The 26,856-nt window shown below is 37.0% G+C and overlaps 1 protein-coding gene across 1 annotated transcript; it reads right to left on the reverse strand.

The window, feature by feature from the left end:
* Nucleotides 1–1,200: 1,200 nt before the first annotated feature.
* LOC109032729 (uncharacterized) lies at nt 1,201–22,399 on the reverse strand. Its single transcript, XM_072302362.1, has 7 exons — nt 21,882–22,399; nt 10,827–10,898; nt 8,692–8,921; nt 7,254–7,389; nt 5,883–6,039; nt 4,570–4,651; nt 1,201–2,978 (listed from the first exon to the last, which is right to left on the reverse strand). Exons 1-7 carry the CDS (start codon nt 21,904–21,906, stop codon nt 2,889–2,891), a joined length of 792 nt encoding a protein of 263 aa, XP_072158463.1. The 5' UTR covers nt 21,907–22,399; the 3' UTR covers nt 1,201–2,888.
* Nucleotides 22,400–26,856: the final 4,457 nt, after the last annotated feature.

A 26,856-nucleotide genomic window follows, 5' to 3' on the forward strand; every position in this document is an offset into this window, starting at 1 on the left:
ATTAAATGCAGAATATTGCTTGAAAATCTCCTAATATCCATGATTTAAACATAAGAAAAATACATGAAAAGCAGAGAGTGGCTGAGGAACAAAAAAAACTGGGGTACTTTAAAATGGTCCAATTTGCTTGAGGGTCAGTGAATTTGAAGAAAAGACTAGAGATTTGGTGATTCATGTTATGATGTAATTCTTACACAGAAATAAACTTATAAAGTAGTAACAAAATTGGTCAGTTATATTTACAAAGTCACCGGTTTAAGGAAATCTAATCCCTCAAGACAATTTATAATCAATAAATAAAACAATGATTTATGTACAAAAATATGGCAGTAAATTTTGGTAGGAATTCACAGATTTAATACACAAGATAATCACCGGTTAGGAGAGATATCCTAATCTTAATTTAGAATTGTAAAGGCAAATTAAAAAGAATCTATGATTCAAATATAGCCTTAATTCTGTGAATTCATTTTGACAGTATACTAAATTACAGCCTTAGAAATTTGTATTACAATACAGCAAATAATGTCTCCTAGTTTTGAAAAATACATCCCTGAGAAAATCAGAATTACAAGTGGCTTGCCTTAGTATTGATTTTTGTGATGAGTAGAGGTGCCTTTCAGTGGATTAAATTAATATTTGCACAGCAGTAATGACAAAGATTTCCTGAGCATCTAATAAAATTGGAAAATACCAGAATATAGAAAAACACAGGTCATAAAACTTACAGGAATTCGCAATTATATCGAACAAAAACTTAAAATCGAGTAAGGAGGTTAGCAATCTCCTCAAGAGAAGTTGCTACTGTTCCACTTGAAGAAAAATAAGGACAGACAAAAAGCTTATTCTTTTACTTAGTTGATTCCATAACTCACCTCTTTTTACAGTACAAGAAAATTTATGGTTACAAGAAAATGACCAACCACTGGACAAAATATGAAAGTGAGAACGATTCTCAAAGAAGAAAATTGTTCCACTGACCGAACTCTCGTGGAAAGCACATTTCTCGGTCAAATCTGACAATAGTTTCACTGTAAAACAGACACAGTACGAAGGGTACCATATGATGGAAGATTTATTGGCAGTATTAGAGAGAATAATGACCTTATAAAGCAACGTTTCTGATTTGCAAGTATTCTTTTCGCTCATTTTTTGTACTCTACTTGAGATTGCACTCTTTCAGACAAACAATATAAGTGGTTTTTTTTTTTTTTTTTTTTTTATTTATCCTCAAAGAAAAAAGAGGGAAGTTTATTAGAAAGATTACAACTTGGAACCAGGGAAGACAGAGCCCCGGCCCGAAGGCCTATGATACATTCTAATAAAAAGGTGGTCGCCTTGAGGCATATGCACCTTATGGAAAAGAGGGGGGTGAAACAAGGACTTACATCAATAAAAAGGTCAGAGTTTAAATAACATAAGAGTTAAAAGAAAAGGGCTGATAATATAAGTGGTTAAGCTGTGAAATATTAATTTCTTGGAGTCTAAGCAACTCAATCTCAAATATATATATGCATTAACTATCCAAATTTGGTAACAAATAGTCATGAAAATTCATTACATTTCTGACACAATAGTGGAATTCGAAGTTTCTTTCTACAACAGTACCTAGTTTACAAACATAGGTAAGAAGCTCAGTTCTGGCTTCAAGCATTGATGTCACAACAGGATTTCTTTTTTTCAATACTGTTAATATTTGGGGTTAAAGTATGAAAAACTAATTAAGGAATGTTTGAGTATGGAAAAAAAAGCAGTCACTGGAGCCATGAAATTGTGTCTCAATCATTGCCCCTTTCACTTTAACAAAAAAAAAATGAAATAAAAAAATTTGAGCCCAAGCGCAAAATTTTTGACTCAAATTTTAATGGAGACAATATCACTTCCAGAAACTAAAGTAAAAAATTAATTCATACACAGACACTGTGAGTGCTCCTCTAGATCGGAACAAAGGATGTATTAATACGGAGCAAAGAAATCCAGCATTAGAAAGGGCTTTTCCTGCAAATCAACCACTTCCAGTTTTTAAACACAATATTGTGTTGCACGCAACATTCCTCTATGAAAATATTTAAAAACTATCCAAAGGTAATTACAAAGATGTTTTCACAATGAAAAACATAAATAAAATGCGTTATTGGTAAATAAGCAGTAAGAATAATATGTTCTATAGAATAGAGATCATTCTTAATGTGAGAAATTTCAATACCTAACAAGCAACTATTAAGTGTAAATCGAACTGCAAGGGGAACAGAGTTAATTGAAAAGATAGATATTTCTCTTGAATTCATTGGTCAACCAATCAGACAATACTCAGAATTTAATATGTATGCATAGCAAAATACGTAAGGTATTGACAGTGATTACATACAGACGGAGAGCATAAAAAATTAAGAAATTAAGACTCCAGATCCAAACGGAATGACAACTAAAATTATGGAATAAAAACTCTACTGCCTGCAAAAACGGAAGACTTCCCTGAGATCGTCTGAGAAAAATTTAAATGGAAGGGATTTAATGCTGACAGAGTAGTTTGTGCATTGGTCAACCAAATTTTTGAGTAATTATTTAAACTCTTTAAGCAGATCAGGTACAGGTACCATACTTGAGGCACTTTATATTGTTGCTTCATGTTTATAAAATAATAAAATCAAAAATATGAAGAGAGAAATCATTTCAAAAGTATCGGTTAACCTAATAGCCCCCTTTAATAAACAGTTCAGAATGAAGTCTTTTTGAGAGGCATTCATCAACTTTAAGCCACAAGATTATTGCTTACCAGGACATGTTTACGGTAAAGGAGAAAAAAACAAATCAATTTGGTAAAACATAGAAATCTTAAAAAGGTAAATAACACTGTACATGCTGTCACCGATCACTTGCTATCTGCACTACAACTTAGCCCTTACAAAGCCTTTCAACAGGTCAGGGAGCCCTTTCAGGAACTCTTCGTCCTGTCTCCTGAGATCTGCACTCCTGTCCTGAAACACATTAAAGGGTTGGGATTAGAATTCAATTGTTTTAGCATGCTATTTTGTGTTAAAATGGACTTTCTTTCATCTACAAATTTGCAACGATTGACTTTCTAGGATTTGAAGGAGCGCATATTGCATCTATGAAACTTGATTCGGAGAGAGTAAGGTACGCCAAGTAGATGCATAAATTACAGTTTTATTTACCCAAATGCATTTCAGCCCATAGGGCCATCTTCAGTGGTATACATAAGGATCACAGGCTACAAGCAAGTACAAGTACATGCATAATCTAAGGACATGCTGATGAGAATTATAAATTACGGATACTAACTACATTATAGCATACAGGTGGCAATTAAATAAATAAATAAATAAAAAAAAAAAAAAAAAAAAAACTGTAATTTATGCATCTACTTGGCGTACCTTACTCTCTCCGAATCGATTGACTTTCTGATGAGTGCTAAGTCCTGAAGAAGACAGATTACCAGAATGTTATTGTACTTTTGCATTTTGCACCAATTAAAATAATTATTGACAATAATTTGCTTAGATGCTATATGCTAGTGATGCTAGCGATGAGGAAAGTTGGGTTGACTCAGAAAAAATTCCTTCTCATTTGATTGATGGTTTATAAAATTAGAGAAGATACTCAACGATTCTTGCCAAGGATTTTTACTTCAAGTAAAAGCTATTTAGTATTTGGTGTCACCCAATGGACAACACTACAACCTTTATAGACTGACTAAAATTGTTTCTTTCCCAATGATGCTACTTGAAAAATGCATCCGAAGACAGAACTTAAGGAGACTAGCAACCAGTTTTACCTCACATTTATTTATTTACAGTTGATACATGGGAGTCAACATAATGGCTATCATACAAGTCAGTGTTCACAAGGAGAAACGTAAAATTTTTAATTTGTAGGACGAAATTCACTTAATCCTTTAAATGGACTTGAAAAAAAGATAGTTTCTAAGATTAATGAAAAATTGTTCAAGGTCTTATTCTCTGAACATTTTTTTCAAATTGGAGGGGAGTGAATTAAACTTTCTTACAGAAACGACTTTAATATTAGTTTCAGAGACTATGTAGGATGTTAATGGAGTAGAGATATTACAGCTTCTGATATTATAATAATGAGATCGTAGAAGATCATTAGGTTTTATGTATCTCTTTTCAACTGCATATTTTAATCATTCAAAGAAGTGTAGAGATGTCACTGAGAAAAGTTTGCGAGAAATAAGCAATTCTTTACAATCACTATTATAGACAATTTAACAATAACTTTAAGCACTCCATCAAATTTGACATTAAACGATGATTTAGATTAGAACTATGCCTGGCTTCATATCCAAGGACACATGGTTTTTGCACCACAATATACGGTCTTTGTTACAGCTGATTGTCACGAGATTTGATCGAAAAGTAGTATTATTTTAGGAGAGGTTTTGGCTGAACTGAACTTATTTCATCTAGAAAATACTGTTCCTCCCTAAAAAAACTTCTGTGAACTGAAATTACTTTGTACCAGAAAAACCACATACTATCCTCCTGGAGAAAAGAGTTCGAGGCTGGCAACAAAAAAACAAATACTTACATGCAGGGACGAAGTTTGCTGTTGTTGCTTCTGTTCAATTGGTGTTCCGACAGTAATCAATTCAGAGACAGGGGAGGGTTTCCTGAAAAATTAAAATATATTTAGAATATGGAAGAGAGAAAGGAAGCTATGAATAGAATCGGAAGAAGTTAGTGTGAATGAAGTTTTTCAAAACATTTTAGGGTACTTATGTGCACATAAAATTGATTTAGTTCGCTGACAGCTGGGACAAGGCAACCCCTCGCATTTTTAAAATTATAATTTTATCATTTTGCTCCCATTTCATATTTAGGGGATAAGACAAACAACCTTTACTACTTGAAAGCGCAAAAGTAAGTTTGTGATGCTGCAAACCAAGGTGGAAAATTCTCAAGTGCAGGCGGCAAAATGCAGTACATTTCATCTGGGTAATTGGACCGCATTTTGCATATATAGAAACTAAAATTGCTGGCTTGACTGAAAAAACACTTATGTACGGAGGGAAACAAATGGTACAAGCATTCCTTCTAAACTGAGCCAAAAATTGTAGTTCCCAATTGCAAAAGATAGTCCAATTGATTATAATCTAGTGAACCACTCAGTAATAATAGATTGATGGACAGAATTAGAAACAAGGAACAAAAAACATGATTCAGTTTGAGTTGGCGGGGCAAAATGTGTTGACATGAATTTTCCAAAAGCTAAAACATTGTAGCAATCTCCCTTGATGCTGGACCTACACCAACAACTTTCAAAAGACCACCAATTCAAGGCTGTTGATTACATTAATAGCAGATTCAATTCTTCATCCAACAATGTGTATGAATGCAAGCAAAACGGACGCACTCGCTGAGTCAAGGCTAGGTTGTATAATATATTATAACATAGAGCATTTTGGGACTTAACAGTTCCTATCACCAGTCGAACTAAAAGCTAAAAAGACACGAAGAAACTTGAAATGACATGATCCCTCACACAAAAAGTTTGGGCGAATAACCTAGTAAACACACAGTCTGATCACCTTATTACAGGAGTAATGAAAGTCTTTACGTCTTTTTTTTGGCACAATCAGCGGTTTTGCCACATTTAAAAGCTGATATCTCAGCTAATTTTCAAAAATTTGGAACAGCACTTTGGAGGAAGGGGCTCCCTGACTATAAAATTGGTTTGCCAGTGGGATAGCCCAGATATCTCACTAGCAAAGCAGTTGATTGGGGCTCAACAAATCCTTTTGAGTCATTCAATTCTGTTTGTCACAGCAACTTGAATATTTTCCTGATCAGGCGGACAAGACATACATTAATACACTATGGTATACAAATTTAGCTCCTTACCCTGCTTTGTTGCCAGAAGGAAGGTAATTACGCGCTACGAGCCGCTGATCCAGATTGAAACTGGGGTTGCTTTGAATATCTATTGCTATTGCAGAGAAGTTCCCCTCCATTAACACTCTCTGACTCAAAGGTGGCATGATGTCCATCTTCTCCTTGGCTATAAACAAAAATTCATCTGATCATAGGATAGAAAATTGCACAAGTTTTTTGATTGAAGGTCCGTTTAAAATCTAACACACCTTAAAAATCACAGAATGACAACTCGTTAGCCACCACAATATTTGCAGTGTTGGGTATGATAGGAAAAAGTCTCTGTAGCAGCATTTCAGTATTTTCAATGCTAATTCATGTCTTGAGATTGAGTCTAATGGGTCATTTTTCTGGATTTACTTCCTTCAAAATATCGTAAAATTATGAAAAATATTCAGTAATAACTTCCGTGAGATGCGTGCAGTTACACTCCTCGAAATCACTGAGATATTCGCAGAGATACTAAAAAACTGCAATTGAGAAGTACCTATCTTGCACCCAGAGCTTTAATTTAAATATGCTTAGGATGAGGTTAATGTTTGTCAGTCATACTTACAGATGGCATGAATAATTGGACAAAAGAATGAGAATAATGATGACCTTCTATGGTGTCATTAAACATTAAAAACTGACGTTGTGCTCAGACAGAAAACAGTTAAACCTAACAGAATATTAAAGAATATTTTTCTAACTCTCCTGCCAATTTGTTTAGAATCTGAGCCTTTACAATTTCTGCAGTTTCAAATTTCCTTTGTTTTTTGGGGGGTAGGAAGAAAACAAGATCTTAGGAATGCAATTATTCAAGAATCAAAACTTACGAAATTCAACTGACAATGCTTTCTACGAATAAGTATTAAAATTTCTCGCATTTTGACTTGTATTCCCAATTTTTAATGCTTTCCCTTCCAAATACAATGGGCCTCCGGACAAGGTACGAACTGAAGCACTATGCACAAATTTTTTCTTCAAAAATTTCACGAAGAAAAGAAATTGCACAATGGGTGGTCTGAAAATCAACTCATAATCAAGACATGAGTGTGTACAATTAACATTGATTAGATCGATTGTCAATCTCTGATTAGCTTTTCCTCCCCTTAGAAATGTAATTTCAATCTCTTCAATGAACTTTTTAGATTTTTCATGAAACTTTACATTAGAAAAACTGCACAACAACACTGCAAAAATTCCTTGCCACTGACTTGCTGAGTAGGCTGCCTTGTACAAGAATATCAGACAAAGAAAATGGGCCTGTTATGGGCTTATGAGAGGCAATTATTAGAGTATCTACGAGCTTTAAACGAATTTTAAATCACATATTATATGAAAAGAAAATCTCCTTACCGAGAATAAAAATGGTGAAGATGAGGCCAGTTAGGTGAGGACTCCTCTCTGACACTCTCAGGAGTGGCGTTGCAATGATCGTGCGGACTTCTGCAAGCGCGCGATCCACGACAAGTGGTTCACCAGTTTTCACCGCCTGGAATATAAAATAGGAAAATTAATTGAGCGAGACCTTCTTCAAGTTGGTGGTTAACACACAAGATAGGTTTACAGATATTCATCAGTGTTATTACTTCACAACTCAGTTTAACATCAGTCCTTTGTTGCTGATTGAGGTGTCTTAGAAATGACAGACTTTATGAGACGAATACTTTTATTCAATATAATAAAGAATATCAACGAACACTCGAAATACACTCGAATACAAAAACAGCTACACACAGTTGACGAATACATGACGATACACACTGTTAACATCTTAACAAATCCCAAACGAGTGCCTCTATTTCCGCGCACACTGGCTGAGACCAGCTGGCCACACCAGACTTGCAAACACTGCCTTATGACAGCTTTTTGTACAACACCCCACTGATACATACAACAATGCAACACTCTACTCTGAATTAAAAAAAAGTCTGATTTTAGTAGGATTGAGGATGCAACCCTACTGAAAATGCAAGAATCTTAGAATGAATTGGTCATACAGTTACAATTGGCATATGTTCTGCTTGGCAAGTTGATTTTCCTTTTTTAAAAGAAAAATGTAAAAAATGACAAGATTGGCACAAACTTTCTAAATAGAAGATGAAATTTCTGAGCTGCTGAAATGAGCTCTGTCTAAGAATAGGTATTCTAATTCAGAGGCTTGAAAGACAAGTCGTATAAATGCAATTTTTGAAAAATTGAGATTTTCATATAATTTCAATTAGCCTTGACATATTTCCTTTGAAATATTCTCTGCTAAACTCCGATTTTTGCACATGAAAAAGTGAGTTTGAAATTTCTTCCTGCCATAAGGCTCCAAGTTTTTTTAAACTTAAGATATATATATTTTCTCCTGACAGCAAAAACTCCACTTGCTCACCTGGTCCTCCAGGCACCACAATCAATAGTAAAATAAACCAAGTTTTACTCGGACCGCATTTTGCAAAAAGTAACCGATGTGCTCCCATGTTGCTAGGGTTGTCCAAAATACATTCCTTGCAATTACATTACGAATTCACACAAAAAATTAAATTAACACATGTAATTTTCGTCTTGAATGTGTAGTTTATTGGGAGTAAAGATAAAACATGTCTAGAGGATCAGTTTATATTTGGAAGGTGAAAGAAGTTGCACAAATTTTAGCGGCATTGGAATGCTCTTGGTTCCTTTTTGTAAAATGCAACCCACTTATGTATTTATAAACCCTGCTTATGGTAGAACTACAGTGATTGAATTATTGCAGAGATAACTTGATATAGAAATACAAGATCTGGCATGATTTTGTGGTACTGACCTTAAGGCATTTGACCAGGACTGATTGGCGACGATGAAGGCTCATTATGGTCTTCACCAATCGCTTCTTTCCTCCAGTGGTGAGTTCCGGCTTCGGGTTTCCCACAAGTTGGACCAGATCATCAATATTAGACTCCGTGACACTCATGAGCTGGCGATAAGTGAAGGAAGCCACAACCGGGTAAAATTTGTGCAGCCGGTTCGCACTGTTTTTTAACCAGCCAAAGATGACTGAAACAGAAAACCTTGAATTAGAAAGCACAACGCTAAAACCGATATCAAACCTACTTTGAGAATATTTGCCAGGAGGACCCAGCTGCCTGGATTTTATCAAAATTTATTTCGATGACCAAAGTGCAAAACCACGCATCTCCGCTTGTGACATTCCTGATTTCCTATCGTAGGTACTTTCCGTACCTTTTTCTTGGAGAACTTACGCAATGTTTTGAAAAATTAATTTATTTTCTTGCTCTGGGGGCAGAATGTAATGTATGAATTTCAAGCAATAAATTTGGCTCATCTCCTTTCAAAAAAATATGAGAGAAGCCGAAAATTAGAAGCACCCAATACGCGGATACATGGTTTCACATTTTGGCCATCGACAGGCACAAAATTATTTATGATTCATCTGTATTGACATCGTAAGTGACGAAAAATCCTGATACTAACAAAATTAGTTTATTTAATAGTGCAATATCTATAAAATATATGGAAATGATTTTAGATGTGGGTCAAACTGAACCTGATCTCATGTCTACTCTTAATTTTCAGCAGAAATATGGCCTTAACAACAAACTGAAGATGCCCCATTGGATTCTTGCGCATACTTTCAATGTTCAAATAGAGACAGTTGATCTATTGTCGCAATCCAAAGGGGCGTAGACTTCTTCGGCGCGACTCTACAATTAAATATCTTATAAATATAAATTTTTCAGTTGCCAGCTCATAAAAAACGCTGTCAGGTGTTGGCAACTTGATAAACAAATTAAATTAACGAATAAGAAAAGGAGGAGCAACAATTTACATGCGTCACGAGTCTCATTTAAGTGGGTAAGAAAAGAGAGCGCAAAAAATTATTATTAAAAAAGTAGAGATATGAAAAAAACATGATCGTAATATCAAAACATTTGAATTTGAACTAGGACTTTGTGTTACAATACACGAAAATCAGGATGAAGAATAGGGGGTGGGGGGTGGGTGTGAATCTCCACGATTTTAGCTTATTCACTTTAAAACAGGAGAGAAAAAAAGATGAAGAAATAAAGGATTAGTAGCTTAGTAGCTGGTAGTTTAGTAGAACAGGGGGAACAAAAGTAAGCCCTGTTAGGGGTTACCCCCCCCCCCCCCAAGAAAAACAAGAAGTGGTAACATTGATACATTTTTATAAGAGAAAAGAGGAGAATTGCAGTTATTAGTAATAAAATTCGGTTATTTTAAAGCGGTGCCATGGCAACTACGGCCTTTAGGTAAGACTACAGAGATTAAGTTAGTTGGCAGGGAAGTACTGGTAAAATGAAAAGAAGAGGGAGAAGAAAAGTAGTAGCACAGGAAGTTGTAGAAAGGAATTTGGTCAAAGGACGAAAAATCGAAAGAGATAAAAAAAAAAAACCATTTTCATAAGTCTACTGAAATGGGCTGCCTAAAAATCAGTACTCTAACAGTACTTTTTCAGTACATTCCCGAGAAATTCAGTACCTCCTCAACAGAAAAAGTCAGTACTTTTTTAGTGCCTCCAATTGACGAAATTCAAAAAATTTCAAAAATTTGAATTCCTCACTCAAATTGTGACAAAAACGACAAACCATTCCGGACCTTCAGGCAGAATTTCCGCACTTTTTCAGTACTTCCAGACCGTACTTAAAAAATCCGTACTATTTCCGGACTTTCCGGGAATTCCGGACTTGTAGACACCCTGAAGGGTGGACGAAGGAGAACAAGGACTGGTAAGCGGACTTTGAAGTGTACCTTTGAATTAGAGGTGTAAATTTTAGATTCAAATCTTTAGCTCATCCATCATCCAAGGCGGAGCTTGAAATTTATTATAACTAAATGATCCATGATAAATGTATAGAAATAATAAATATATGCTTAGTTTTGAATTATGTACGTATAATTTAATTTTTAACAAAATCATACCTTGGCTTAAGAACGGATTGGCCTGGATCGGAATGTCTAGGCTTATCTGGCTGGCTAGAAACACAGCGGACTCTGAAACAATAACAACCACAAATTAATAACTTGTAAAAACGGAGAATTGTCTTTAATCATGAAAAAAATCTCTACTATAAACCCATTCAGGCTGAAAAAACCAGACTCAAAAATTTCAAATAGATTTACTAAAAACTTCATGTCAAATATAAAATATTGTCAAAATATTATACACAAATATTTGTAAATCATGCCAATAAAAATATGTCTCATACAATTTCATGAAACACTTAAAAGGACTCAAGAGGCCTTAAAAAATCAACCACTGAGAAGGCAATGTCCAATTTTATTTTAAAAAGATACCCAGTCAAGTCTTAGTGAAACTCAGCTTCTCTAGTAACAAAAATCGTTTCACACCTTTTCTCTGAAACTTCAAAACCATGTTCCAGGAAAACCTCCAGGATACATTTTCAGTCAAATTGAGTCTCGTAAAATTTACATTAAAAAAGTCAGAAACCTAACAATTTTCGAAGAGTTTTTTTTAGTACTTTTTGCAACAATTTAATTGTTACAAAAAAACTGACGACGTACTGGAAGTTCTTCTAGACTCTTCTACACAACGTTTAAAAAGCGTTAATTAAAGCAAAAATAGACCCGAAAAGAGTCACCTAAATCATGATTTTTTTAAAATATTTTTTTAGAGAGATCTTTGTAAAATATGCAAGTTCTTTAAAAGCCCATCATTAACAGCCATCGTTATCGTGAATTTGGCAGTCTCACGTATTTTTTACGGGTTGCATAATTAGCCCCTATAAAGTCCTCGGAAGTTAGAGTAAACTTCTGCAGAAAAAGAAAATACGTTACAAAAAGGATGAGAATTCGGTTAGTTTCCGGATCGGACATTACGATTTTAACTTCTCAGTAAGTCAAAGTGCATGCTCGGGAAATAAGCCTCGGAAGAAAAAGAGGTCAGCCTGACATTCTTCCGGAAAAACCACGAATGATGGAGAGAATCGAAGAAAATTGCTACACGACCTCAAGGAGCACCGAACTAAATTTGAAGAAAAAAAGAAGAAAAAACACAGTTTCCGCGGGAAACTCTAATTCCAATCTCCTGACCCCACGCGACAAAAATTGCTCCTGTTGCCGTTAAATCAGTCTCGGTGAAGTGAACTAGGGCCCATTGGACAATAAATGGTTGCATATTTTCATGATCTGGCAACATTTCCCGGCAAAAAACCGGAAATTTCACCCAGGACGTCGATCCACCCTCCAAGGACAGGAACACAAATCCTCTATAAACGGCGAAAAGTATAAAGTAAAATTTAGGCGTAGGAGGTCAAGGAGAAGAGGAATCAATTAAATTAAAAAACATAAGATAACCCGACGCCTGAATTTAAATCTCTTAAAACAACAACACCTCGGAAACTCACGGCATACTACAATTTGGCAGAGAAAAACATGGCGTTTTCTACCAAACAGCATACATCCATGTCAACGTCGTTAAGATTGTGCAACTTTTTTTTATGGTACAAGAATCCGAAATCAGCTACATCGTAAATCTGCCTGCCAAAATTTTCAGAATAATTGAAAGAAAATTTGAGGCAAATAGTGCATATACAGCTCTCTACCAATTGAACAGTTGAATATAGGCACAATCATAGCAACGTTGACACGGGTATACGCTGTCGTAGGGGTTCTCATTTAACGCATTTTAGGACATGATTACCAAAGAGAGGAAAGAATAGTCAGATGAATTTTCATGTCCTCCATCGGACTAACTTCCTGCAAAAATTACGGAAAGAGACACAACGATGCGATTTGGTACGGGATGTTGAGTTAAACCAGTGTGTCCTCGTTAAAATAAAGCCCACATGTGATAAACGGTAGGATACAACTATTTCAACCCGTGGGTAGGCCAATTTGCCTAGCCGTGGATTTGAAGGCGCGAGGGATATTTCGCTGACAAGACGTCTATGCGCTTTGTACTTGGCCTATTAGAATAACATTTCCTTTCGTTAAGGAGGCGCCAGCGATATTGATTGCATTGTGGTTAAGGAAAAATTCACGGAGTGAATTTACGCTAAAAATACATGATAAGATCCGTCCAAAACCGCAACTTTCTATGATTAACGTCAAAACCCCGACTTTTCAAAGGGCGATATCTCGGTTAATATTGAATGTAGAAAGTTGCGGTTTGGACGGATCTTGTTACTTCGAGCTAATCTACAAAAATCAAGCATCAAAACACGATTCTGTGAAAACTGGCCCATTGCTGCGATAGTTGAGTGAAATTGAAGGACCTAACTGAGAAAATTCCCTCGGAGAATTACGATGATTAGCCACTTTCAAAGGTAAACAAACGTTAACGAAAACGTTAATAGAGTTACAAATTTAAATGATGCTAGGATTCTCAGGAACTTAAAAGTAAAGAGAGGTCTACTATAAATCTGCAAACCTGTCATTTATTTTCTTTGGTATCATTTATATTTTAAGTTCTGCGAAGGCAAATCACTGTATCCCTTGTAAAAATCCACGTCAATATTATACTTCGATGAAATGACGAAAAAATGTCGTCATTTAAACGAATCTATGCAATCTTGATGGAAACTTTTGTGGGAACTCCTAAAGGAGTGGAGCGTGGAGCCCCCCTGGAGGCGGAAAAGTATAAATTAATTGAATCCTGCCTTTGTCGCGTATCTACGACTGAAAGGCGAAATCACGTATCTCCATATTTCGGTACTTTGAAAGGTGCAAGGACGTTCGCCCAAAAGTTTTTTTTTCTATAACTGTTCTTCCTAACACCCCTTTTCTACTCGTTTTTTGTTTCATCACTGCAAGTCCGACGAACGAGATTTCCTACTGGCTTTCTTCCTAGTTACTTGAATGCTTGGACACAGGTTGAGCAGGGAGAGTAGTCTTCAACCAGACCTCGAAGCTTACATCAGATTCCAGGAGACAGCTCTTGGCCCCATTATATTTTAGAATGAAGTAACGTAACTCACAAGTTAAAATATTTAACTTGTGAGTTACGTTACTTCTTTAAAATTGAAGTAACGTTAAACTCCCATAGCCAAAGTCAGCCGGATGCCTCACTCGAGGACTAACGGGACGTATTTCTGTCAAACGGAACTATGTGCATAAAGACATCAGCACTGAGACCCATAAGAATACATGCATAACAGGGCTCACGTCATAATACACATTGTTCCGTTTGGCAGAAATACGTTCAACTGAAATGGGACGAAAAACGAGCGAGAGAAAATTGACAGGAAACAATTTAGTAGGAAAAATGGACCGCTTGAAGCAGAAAGGAATCAAGCCACATCAGCAATTGCCAAATTTAAGTGGGCAATTCCATTTGTTACATGAAAACAGTTGTGCAGATTTTTGTGAAACTCTCGCTGAATTTTTTAGGTATCAGTACGAATCAAATTCTTTTAAAATTTCCATAGGAACCCGCACAAACGTACTCACCTACTAAATTACCCAGTTAAATTAGGCGATGACTGATTTGGCTTGGTTCCTTTCTACTAAACGCGGTCCAAATGAACTGGCACCTTTGAAAAACGTCAGATTCTCCGTTCCATTTTCGAGGGAAAACAAGCCTAAAACTTTACAGGATAATCTGCTGATGGAAAAGAAAAATCAATGAAGTTTTTGATGAATCACGCTGACTGGTTTTTCAAGGAGACCGCGAGGTTTTACATCAGCATCTCATAACAAGTACGCACCGTCAGCGCACCATGCTTTTCGTAGTATGTCAGTCGGAAAATCACACGGAGCAATGCTACCTATTTTTGCGTTCAAATTTTCTTACAAAAACAATGCAAAAATGAAAAACCCGTGCAAGACGGAAAACGGTGGAAAAGTGCGGGAAGGGATTAGATAGAATTGGTGAAAAAAAAAAAATTTAAACGGTCAAATTTAATCACCTTTAATTCGTTTTTTTTTAACTTTTCCCGAAATTTGGGGACTTGCCAACGTAATGCTGAACTGATTTTGACCTTACTGAACTAATGTGAGGCAAATCTGGGGGAAATTGGCTTATTTCGCGGGAAAATTGAATGACCCTTGAATTGGCGTATTTGGGGGTCCGAAACCCCCCTTAAAATTAGTTTGAAGTAATTTCTGTGATTTTTTCTTAAAAGTGCTTACAATGTGGTAAATATTCCAGTGCTATTTTTTTCATTACGATAATTTGAACCGGAGTTATGATTTTTTAAAAATAGGTCAAATTTGACCTTTGACCTATCATAACTCGGTCAAAAATTAAGATATTGATCTGCGGTTTGCGCCAAAATTCTTAGTTTTTTTATGCTCTTTCGAATGAAGTATCACAAGATAGGGGTTGCCATTTGAAAAAAAAAGTTGGGGTCCGCAGCCCCTCCCCACGGGGGGCCCCGAAAATTTTGGAGGGCCCCAATAGTAGCTTACATTGATCGATGAACATCCCCAAAGTTTCGTTTCAAAATATTAATTAGGTAAAATTTTAGAGGGGGTGGAAGGGACTTTTGGGACACCTTGTATACAATTCTAGCTGGAGCGCAAGCTATGCATTCACGACTGCAAAAATGTCAAAGGAAATCGACAAGCCAAGCGTGTATGAAGGATATTTCAATTGTGATCTTCCGTCGCATTTCTAAGGCGCAATGATACAACTATTTGAACTCTCCGGAATGCGTGAGGTATCACGCCGCATTTGAAGGCGTTTTCAAAACCCAAGTTCCGATACCTGGATTATCGTTTTGCATACTTCATATCCTTTTGTTATATTCCGTACCACTTGTTTATTTTTAATCCTCGTATAAAAACCACCCATTTGCTAAATACAGAGCGCACTTCAGCTATGCATTCACGACTGCAAAATTGTCAAAGGAAATCGCGGGCCAGTGTGTATGAAGGCTATTTCAATTGAGGACACCGCACCAAGAACAGCCTATAACTGGAAACCGCGTTTTGAGAAAAACGAATTTTAAGTTTTGTTTTTGATGTATTGCGCAGACTTTTCTATGCAGGTACCCTGTTTTGGTGTTTTTGGGTGACCTAACCCTTCTATTGAAGGATGCCGGGTAGATTTTGCGATACATTTTGGGTTTACACTCTAATATATTTAATTTAAAAAACGGTTTATAGGCCATTATTACGCCCAACAGTCATTTTGGTGGCAATATGAAGTATAAATCATTTTAATCACGCATGATTAACGCAAAATGAAAGAATATCGATAGTGAGTAAAGAAAGGGGTAACTAGCACCTTAGGCCATTAAGTTTTTAGGCCCGTTTATAGGTCGTTCTTGCACCCATCGATCCAGAGGCCTGACTTAACTCGGAAAAAAAAGGTTTTTCGACCTCGAACCGTTACCTATCTATATTCTATCGCTACCACAGCATAGTCCAGGGTAAGTAGAATCCGAAAAGCAGATGGACGTAATAACGACCTGTACGCCTATAGGCTGTTCTTGGTGCGGTGTCCTCAATTTAACTCGGTGACGTAAGAGGTATACTGCCGTGCTAAGGAAAAACGCCGTATGAGCCTTCAAGCGTTGCTAAATTTCCTTTAATAAAACACAAAGTAACTGGTAACCTTTTGAATATTTTCCTTCCAATTTTTGAGGTAATTTTATTCACAATTCCACACATAACTCCCGAAAATTTCAAGGAAAAATATTCATAACTTTCCTCAAAAATAAACATTTATCGATGGAGATTTGGCAACTCTTGAATGTTCATACGGCGTTCTTCCTTGTATAGAACAGATCAGCGATTTATTGTCAATATATACACACGCTGAGAATTCAGGTACGTGGAGATAAACCGGAACAATTACAACTTTTGCCCGTTGAGCATTTTGAGGTGATTCGACGGTCGCCATATTTCATGTCAAAACGACGCGCGATATATCGCATCGATTGATTCCATTTTTTCAGCGAGTCGTCATTTTTCTCGAATTTTAAGATCGCAATTCTGCTGTCGGGAGACTGAAGAATTCACATACCAATTTTGACAAACAAATTCAACGTTTCATAGGCGTTGTTTTAATAGAGGGAAAATTTCGCGTTCGAGGCCCGAAGTGGCGTGGCGTGCTTTGCGATATATCGATTGTTATGCCATTTAAACCTATGGAAAAGGATCGATAAACAGGGTGTTCGCAGCGAACACCTTAATAATCGATTCTTTACCATAGGTTTAAAAGGCGTAACGATCGATATATCGCAATTCACGCTACCGCCACTGTCGAGGGCAGCTTCGATGTCAGTATCGAATGCGATATTTTTCCGCTAAAAAAACCACACTTTTCTTGGTACGTTGAATTTATTTGTCAAAATTGATAAGTAAATTCTGCAGTCTCCTGACAACAGAATTGCGATCTTAAAATTCGAGAAAAATGACAAGTGGCTGAAAAAATGGAATCAATCGATGGGCTACATCACATCAAATCGTTCCATAATTTCAGCTACTTGTCATTTTTTCCGAATTTTGAGATCGCACCTCTGTTGTCATGAGTCAAAAGAATTCATGTACCAAATTTGACAAAGAAATTCGACGTAATAAAGGCAGAGCTTTTTCAGAGGAAAAATATCGCATTCGCTACTGATATCGAAACTGCACTCGAATGCGACATTTTTCCTCTGAAAAAACCCTGCCTTAAATACGTTGAATATCTTTGTGAAATTCGGTACATGAATTCTTTAGTCTCACGACAACAGAAGTGCGATCCCGAATTCAAAAAAATGACAAGTAGCTGAAATTATGGAACGAATGATGCGATATATGGCACGCGCCGCTCCGACACAAAATGTGGTGACCGTCGAATCACCGTTATCGCAGCCTCTTGGAAAAAAGGAGGAAACATTTTCAGCTCACTCACTACACTTTTCAGATGGGCGGTTTGGAACAACACATTGGAACTCTCAGTGAGTTCACCCTCGTAAACACGCGTAAGATTTCGTGTCAGGATGCACGTCCCAGACAGAGGATCATTTACAGGGAGTCCCGATGTGTTGATGTGTTGATTAAGCCGTGTTTTCCTCCAACTGACATGACGCTGCGTCGTCGTGCGCCTCCAAGTGACGCTGCGACGTCGCAGCGTCAGTTGGAGGAAAAAACACGGCGTTAGAAACGAGTCAGAAAATAAAATAAGCCGAAAACTGTGTTCCCTCTCTGCGAAGACACAAATCTTTCCCGTAATCTTCGAGTGCAACACCCTAGAAACTAGAATTGAGCAACGTAATTGTAGTCATGCTGTCTCGAGTTGAATCCGTTCAACTATTAACGCATAAATTAGGGACCCTTTCTTTATCCTCAAAGCAAACCTTCAAGGTAGATATTCAACGCAATTTATGTGGGGCTGAAGTATGCGTAATTAATTGGAGGGTTGTTTAAAAATCGTAAAAGATCCGCCGAAAATTGTAACACATCGCCTCCTTCCGGCCAAAATATCATAAGCGCCATGCGACGTTTACAAATTTCCGCCGCATTAATTTTTTTCAGGAGGAACTGTTCAACGAAGCTGACCGAAAGTTTCACCGAACTTCCTTTGCGCTGCCGATAAATGCAGTGAATTTTCCGAGCAGATTCAACCAACAATTTCTCTGTTAAAAAATTTGTAGGCGGGAAATTTTGAAACGTCGAATGGCGCTTGAGATTCTTCGGCCGGAAGGTGACGACATGAGATAAAATGCATATCGACGGTGAAACTACCAAACCACGTATCTCGTTTGCGGTGTTTAAAAATCTACGCTCACATTTTATTTTTTTGAAGCAGACCAAATCAATATCATTCCTTGAAATTTTCACGGAATTTTTCCGCACAAAGAGGAAAAATCACAGAAATTTTCAAGACTGGATGTTAAGTAGTTTTTCATTTAAAAAATAAAGTATGACAGGAAGTCTGCGACGTCGCAAACCGAGATACGTGGTTTGGTAGTTTCACCGTCGATATTCTTATAGGAACTCATCGGTGGGCACAAGAATAGTCGACACAAGCCGATCGAAAAATGAAAACTCGATTCAATCGACAATATTCCGCTCGAAAATATCAATTAAAAATCCTTGAAATGAAATCACTTTTACGTCGATATCGATTTGATCGACATCGGTTTACTCAACACAGTTTAAGCGAAAAATAGGAACACAATTCAATCGACTTAGATTCGATCGACATTATTTTCATCGACATAGTTTTTATCGACGTATTTGCGTTCGACATCCTCAAAGTTAGGTTCGAACCCAACATACAACTATTCGAACTCCGCGGTAGGCCGAATTGCATACCCTTGATATTGCGGGCGAAATCTAAGATCCGCTAACGGATTTCGAGACAGGTCCGAGTGCGGTTAGGACTTTCCTCGCTCGTCGATTTTGATACATCCTATTTTTCTAAGCAAGCCTGCAGTTTATGTTTGCTCTCAGTATACAGTAATTTAAAGCTGTTATTGAGCTACTGGTATTTTATATCAATTCATAAGATTTCCTTCTAAACTCCTATGATAAACGTTCCTAGTTCTCGTTGTCTGGCGGGCACCCCTTTTGTGCAGAGTTTAATGCAAAATACTCTTTCTAAAATCTCCCCGGGTAACTACATGCAATTTTGTAACTAGAGGTAGTACTAAATTACAAGTAGTTGAAAGAAAGGATTCTAGAAAGAGTATTTTACATTAAGATGATTCGACAGTTACCTTTTTTTGTGTCAGAGCGACGTGCGATATATCGCATGAATGCGTTCCATTATTTCAGCTACTTGTCATTTTTTTAGAATTTTGAGATCGCACATCAGTTGTCATGAGACTAAAAAAATCATGTACCAAATTTGACAAAAAATTCAACATATTAAGGCAGGGTTTTTTTAGAGGAAAAATATCGCATTCGATACTGATATCGAAACTGCAATCGAATGCGAGATTTTTCCTCTGAAAAACCCTGCCTTTAATACGTTGAATTTCTTTGTCAAATTTGGTACATGAATTCTTCAGTATTATGACAACAGAAGTGCGATCTCAAAATTCGAAAAAAATGACAAGTAACTGAAATAAAGGAACGAATTGATGTGATATATTGCACGTCGCTCTGACACATAAAAAGGCAACCGTCGAATCACCTTGAACTCTGCACAAAAGGGGTGCCCGCAAGATAACGTAAATTAGGAACTTTTATCGGAGGAGTTTGGAGCGAAATCTTATGAACAATCGCCACCACGATTATACATATACAACACCAGTAGCTCAATTACAGCTTTAAATTACTGTATACTGAAAGCAAACATAAACTGCAACAATGATTAGAAAAATAGGATGTATCAAAATTGACGAGCGAGGAGAGTCCTAATCGTACCCGGACCTGTCGCGAAAGCCGTCAGCGGATCTTTCATTTCGCCTGCAATATCGAGGGTATGCAATCCGGCCTACCGCGGAGTTCGAATAGTTGCATGGTTGGGTTCGAACCTAACTTTGAGGATTCTTCCATTATATACTGATGCATTTTGCGAAAAGGAATCAAGAGTAATCCTCTGCCGCAAAGATTGTACAACTTATTTGCATTGCAAGTATAAAATAATCGTCTGAACAAGTTTACCTAATTCTCAATAGACTATAAGTTCAAAGACGAACATCACCTTTGTAAATATAATTGTTTGCATGAATCAAGTACTTTCATTACAAAGAATGCAAGTTGCACAATCCTAGCAAGAATGAAATTCTCTTCATTCCTTTTGGCAAAATGAGTTCCATATTACGCAAGACGCATTACTGACGTTGCGACGGCAAAGTATTTTAAGGTGATTTGATGGAGGCCATTATTTGTGTCAAAGCGACGTGCGATAAATCGCATTGATTTGCTCCATAATTTCAGCTACTTGTCATTTTTTTCGAACTTTGAGATCGCACTTCTGTTGTCATGAGACTGAAGAACTCGTGAACCAAACTTGACAAAGAAATTAAACGTAATAAAGGCGTGGTTTTTTCAGAGGAAAAAAATCGCATTCGGTACTGATATCGAAACTGCACTCGAATGCGATATTTTCCCTCTGAAAAACACGCCTTTAATACGTTGAATTTCCTTGTCAAATTTGGTACACGAGTTCTTAAGTCTCATGACAACAGAAGTGCGATCTCAAAGTTCGAAAAAAATGACAAGTAGCTGAAATTATGGGACAAATCGATGCGATGTATCGCACGTCGCTCTGACACAAAAAATGGCCTCCATCGAATCAACTTCAGGGCTAACAATGAGCCGATAAAAAGGATCACGAAACCACCCTCGGACAACACAGAAGATACACATAAAATTAAGGTACCTACAATTTAACTAAAAGCTGTCGTGATAAATGGGGTGAAGATAAAAAGACATGGACAGAAAAGTTAGAAAAGAACAATTCCTAGCAGCAACGACCGTATGACGTTTAACTTTTAACAAATACCCCTAAATTAAACTGTCGCAAATGATCTTCGAAAAATCCAATTTGAAAACTAAGAATAATTTAAGCTTAAACTAATTAGATATCTCAAAGGTGTTCTCAAAGTTAGCTTCAATTTATTAGAAGGGATTGGGCGATACTGTTATGAAAGGATTACTAGAAAGAATATTACGGCGAAGATTTTAAGCACATTTCACTTAAATTAACCTCTAACACATTCTACTGAAAGAGATACCCAGGAAGAAGTGTCTGTTACATTAATTGCACCGCATTTAGCAAAAGGGAACCAGCGCGATTGCAATGTATTAAAATTGATGCTTCTTCATGGTCATCTAAAAAAATCTCCCAGAATAGCAGATAGTTTTAACTCCCCACCAAAAATATAGTGGATTTCAATGAAAAATAACGGTGTAAATTTTCATACTGTACGAATATCAAGTATTATAAACATTAAAGAAAAAGTCGCACGGATTTGAAAACACTGAAATCGCGCTGGTTTCTTTTCGCAAAATACGGACCAATTTGGACAATTTTAGATGGGTTGTAAAAGAAATTGACAATTTTCGGAAAAAATATAATTGAAACAGTCGTTGATGCTAAAGATTGAGAAACAATAAAAAGAAACTCACGGTCGATGCTGAATGCTGGAGCCATGATAACACAAAAATACAACGAGCCGAAAAAGACACGAAAATGAAAACTTAGGATTATACACGAAAAAAGTCCAAATAGGAAAAACGACGGAAATGACACGAAAATTAAAACTTAAGACACTAAGACACGGAAATCAAAACTAGGAGACTTAAACACGAAAAAAGTCCAAATAGGAAAAACTCAGAGTCACTAGAAGGCGAACTTAGCAAGAGGAGTCCAAACAGGAAACAACTGCACTGAAAATCAGCAAGGCGCGTAGCGGAAACTGGCGATAGAACGAAGGCACACTGACAAGGCTATCGGTAAGGCAAGTCGACACGATTCGAGCGCTGATCGGAGCAAACTGATTGCGCGGCGAAAAGTTCGCCCTGGCTCGGGGATGCAGGCCGGGAAAACAACCCCCTCCCCATCATCATCTCGTAGGATGCGCCTCGGGGGCGGGGCTAACTCTGGATCGCCGATCCGGGGCGCGCAACCCCTTCCCCTCCGTCGTAGCGGCCGCGATCAACAAGTGCACGTAAATCCAGATTTTTGGGAACTCATAATTCTGGCGTGCTAAGGAAAAACGCCGTATGAGTCTTCAGACGCTGCAAAGATCTACTTTGATAAACTACGGATTTTCTGGGGAACTAGTGAATATTCTCCTTTCAATTTTTTGTATATTTTTATTTTCAATTTTATCTAAAATAGCTGAAAATTTCAAGAAAACATAATCACAGCCATTCTCAAAAATACATACTTAATCCCGAGAGACTTGGCAACATTCGAATGTTCATACGGCGTTTTTCTTCAGCACGGCAGAGTTGCGTGGTCGCATTTAGCGGAAAGGAATCAAGCCACATGCCAAATTTAATTCGGAAATTTTATTTTTTACGAGAGGACGTTTATGCAGATCTCTGCAGATACAAATTTCCAGTAATTTGCTTCGTACTATGGGAAAAAGTCACAGGAATATGTACAACCGTTTTCATGTATAAAATCGAATTGCTCAATTACATTTGGCAATGACTGATGTGACTTACTTCCTTTCCCCTGGTAAAAATTGGCGATTGGAGCTGCGTTTCAAAATACCATAGGAGTTCTTAAAGCCGACTAAAGAAGGCTATTGAAAATCATATAGCTGGCTGTAGAAAGCAGAGCAAATCATACAGCCGGGCTATACGAAGCTATAAAAAAGTATACAGTCGGGCTAGTTCCTATCGCCGGGCTTTACACTTTATCGCCATTGGCTATAAAAGGCTATAAGAAATTGTGTAGAAATTCGTGTGCTCTGGAAATCATTAAGTTTGATACGGAACTACCTTAATATTTACACAACACACATTATATTTTCCTTTAAAACATTTTTTTATTCATCAATTAAAATGAGAATAATCCATACAGAGTGTGCAAACATTTCAAAATCATGAGTTGAAAAACGCTGACTCCGCGAGACTAAATATTAGAGCCCAACACAAAGCGGAGCGGCGACGCACTGGCGCCTACAAACCTAACAGGGATACTTCACGCATTGCGCAACGCGTGAAGTATCCCTGTTAGGTTTGAAGGCGCCAATGCGCGTTTCGCACTCTCTGCCCGCCCGCCGCGCCGTAGCGTGCCACGGCGTCTGAAGCAACTATTTCACACCAGATGTATTGCACAGTATTAAGAATGACAGGCATCCTTCAAAAGTACGGAGCTTTCCTCGCAAAATAAGTCAAGATACTACGGCACAAAACGAGAGCGGTAGTCCAAAAACTAACTAAGTCCTAGTATCCGTATTTTGTAACGTTTAGCATAAAATGTATCGTCTGGCTGTTGCTTAGTCGCCATCGGCTGTAAAAGGCTAAAAGAAATTGTCCAGCCGGCTACAGAAGCTATTGGAAATCTTACAGCCGGCTTTAGGTCTATGGTATTTTGGAACACAGATTCTACTACCAATTTTTACCAGGGTCTGCTTAACGCGGTCCAATTGGATTGTATTTTGCAAAAAGGAACCAGCGCGATTACAGTTTGTTAAAATTTACTCTCTGATAACAGAATATCAATGGCTAACGTGCGAAAGCACGTATCTTCATTGCGACGTTTCAAAATCTTTGTTCCTATTTTCTTTTTTCGAAGAGACACAAGCCAACTTTTTAGCTTGAAATTTCTACGAAATATTCTGCTGATAAAGGAGAAATATCAAGGAAGTTTTTAGGAAATGAAGTCGACTACTTTCCCTAAGGAAAAATAAAAGTACGGCCGGGAGTCTGCGACGGCGCAAACTGAGATACGTGGTTTTGCACTTTCGCCATCGAGATTCTGTGAAAAATTCAAGATGCCTTGTTTCTCGTCGAAGAAATATAATCAGTTTGGAAATTTTGAAACACTGCAAAGGAGATACGTGGTCCTGCACTGGCCATAGATGATGTTGTTTCTAAAATTTTTGCTCCGCCGACGAAAGGGCGTATCTTTACTTTCACGTGAGCTCTGGCACACATGGAATTATATGGAACATAAGTCTCAACTCGAAAGCAGTTATGCCTTCATGTCAGAGGAGCAAAGAAATGAGCAAAAGGGGAAAAAATATTTCCTCATTGTAGAACATATACAGGGTGTCTAGTATTTTTTAATTTTGAAAAATCCTGATATTTTCCTGATATTGATATTGTATAAAAAATTCCTGCAATTGTTATTTTGAAAATTCCTGATTTTTCTCGACTCCTGGCACGGTAGGCAAAAAGCAGTAAGACTTTTCCACTGAGGAGATTCGCGTAAGAAAAATTCCTGATAAAACGTCCGATTTTTCCGATTTTCCTGATTTTTTCCTGATCGGCCAAAATTCCTGATATTTTCCGATTTTTCCAGTTTTTCCTGATGCTAGACACCCTGATATAGGCTGACTCTTTCCTTTCATGGAGCAACTTTATTTAATTATTCATTTATTTTTTCACAAGAGAACAGGTTGATCTAGGTATATCACTATCTGTCGTATATTTCAGGGAATTTACTGGGCACCACTGCACCAAAAAGAAAATTCTCCTGATTTTTCAAGAGAATGGTACAACTGCTATCTTGTATAAAACAAAAATTAATGTCCCATAAAATTGGACAGCAGCTGATGTCCTTCTGTTTCCCTCCAGGGAACACCCCAAATTGAATCCAATTACATTCCTAAATACATTACATATATTACATCCCAAAATAGGTAGCTCAAAAAGCCTGGGAAAAATTGAACCACTTTTCAGTAAAGAGAGAAGAGTTTGAAATATTGATCCAGAATTACCTGAATAATAAACAGTACCTGATTTTTACCCCTTTTTCTGTTTTTCAGCAGAAACCAAAACAACATTCTGACATGGAATTTTGCAGTTATTCGTTGTAATCTAAGTGAGATACGTAGGTAGAATTTCATAGAAAGTTTCAGGGTGGTATCTTGTTTACTTTTTGTTGAAGAGAAGGAGTCAGACGCAGAGAAAATAAAAAAAAAACTACAAACACAAATTTTGAAAAGTCAAAATTGTCTGGGCTCTGAGTTTGGCCAACGTCAGCCTTTATCTGCTTACTTAAAACTAAGAATGTAACTCCATGCTTCAATTGACAGTAAGCACAAGCGGTCATAATGTAAAACAAAGTAATTTAAAATTAAAATATAAAATAGAATAGGAAAAAATTAATTGCACCAGTGGCGTGGCGTGGCGTGGCGTGAATTGCGATATATCGATTGTTATGCCATTTAAACCTATGAAAAAAGATCGATTATCAGGGTGTTCCCAGCGAACACGTTAGTAATCGATTCTTTACCATAGCTTCAAATGGCGAGATATCGATAATTGATTATTCACGCCACGCCACTGAATTGCACCCATGCAGGCAAGTTGCAAGTACTCACATGGAAATTCCAGCGCTGTTGTATACAAACAGCTGATTACCACCAGGATTGAGTGCTTCAATCTATTCATCTTTCCAGAGTCCAGATTTTTCTTCTCATCTTGCAGCAGCTCCAAGTTGTGTCTGACAATCCATTCTTTGTGAAATTCATTTTCCTGTGAGCCAAGCTTCATTCACCTTGGATGAGTTTGAGCAAAAAAGTTTCCACCTACAGCCCTGAAAAATAAATTGACAACTGTGACCAATACTATAAATTAAAAGCAACAAGTTCAGATCGATAAAGCAAGGGAAATGCATGATTCTTATATAATAAAAAATTTCTGAGATAGCACCAGACTGAAGTTCTTTTACCATCAGGATTGTCACATTTACATCTAGGTAGTAGCAAAGAGATGTAGTAAATCCTTCAACAAACATACTTAAAATCTGTGACTTTTGCACAAATCCATTCGAAATTGATTTTGAAACACTTATTCATTTGAGTTAGCTTTTGTCATTGCAAGATTTAGAGGTCCATGCTGAGCATACTATTTATTTTTGATTTCCTCGAATGTACTTAAGGACAACTGCAGATTTTACTGTAAAATTGATTCATATGGTTCAATTTTCCACTCAACTTTTTCTCCGAATCTACTTTATGGAAATTTTTCCGCTTTAAATTGAACAGTGAAAATCTTCATCTAATAAAGTTGGAAGAAAATTTGAATGAAAAGTCCAACCGTACAAATACAGATTTAAGGGTTTCAGACACTAAAACTTTTCCAAATTTTAAAACCACTAGCTGATTGAAAAAAGTTAGGACCACTTTCAAATCTTTTTGCTATGCCCATACTACTTAAGTGTATGTTTTTATAAAGGTACCCTAGCAACTTCAAAAGGGCATGCATAAATTAAGGAGATTCAGTCTACAGCACAGGTCAACTCAAGACATTTTGTGCTTCGGCCAAAAATCCAAGGAACGAAATACGCACTTGTAAAATCTGTTATCTTCGATAGAGGTAAAGATTAAAATGTTAAACCAACGTTTGATGTCTCCTCCCTTACTGAGTTAGAGGTAAAATTAGGTACTCATGACTAAAATGGAAAAAGTAACTGACG

This window comes from Bemisia tabaci, chromosome 7 (assembly GCF_918797505.1).
Source record: "Bemisia tabaci chromosome 7, PGI_BMITA_v3".
NCBI lineage: Eukaryota > Metazoa > Arthropoda > Insecta > Hemiptera > Aleyrodidae > Bemisia > Bemisia tabaci.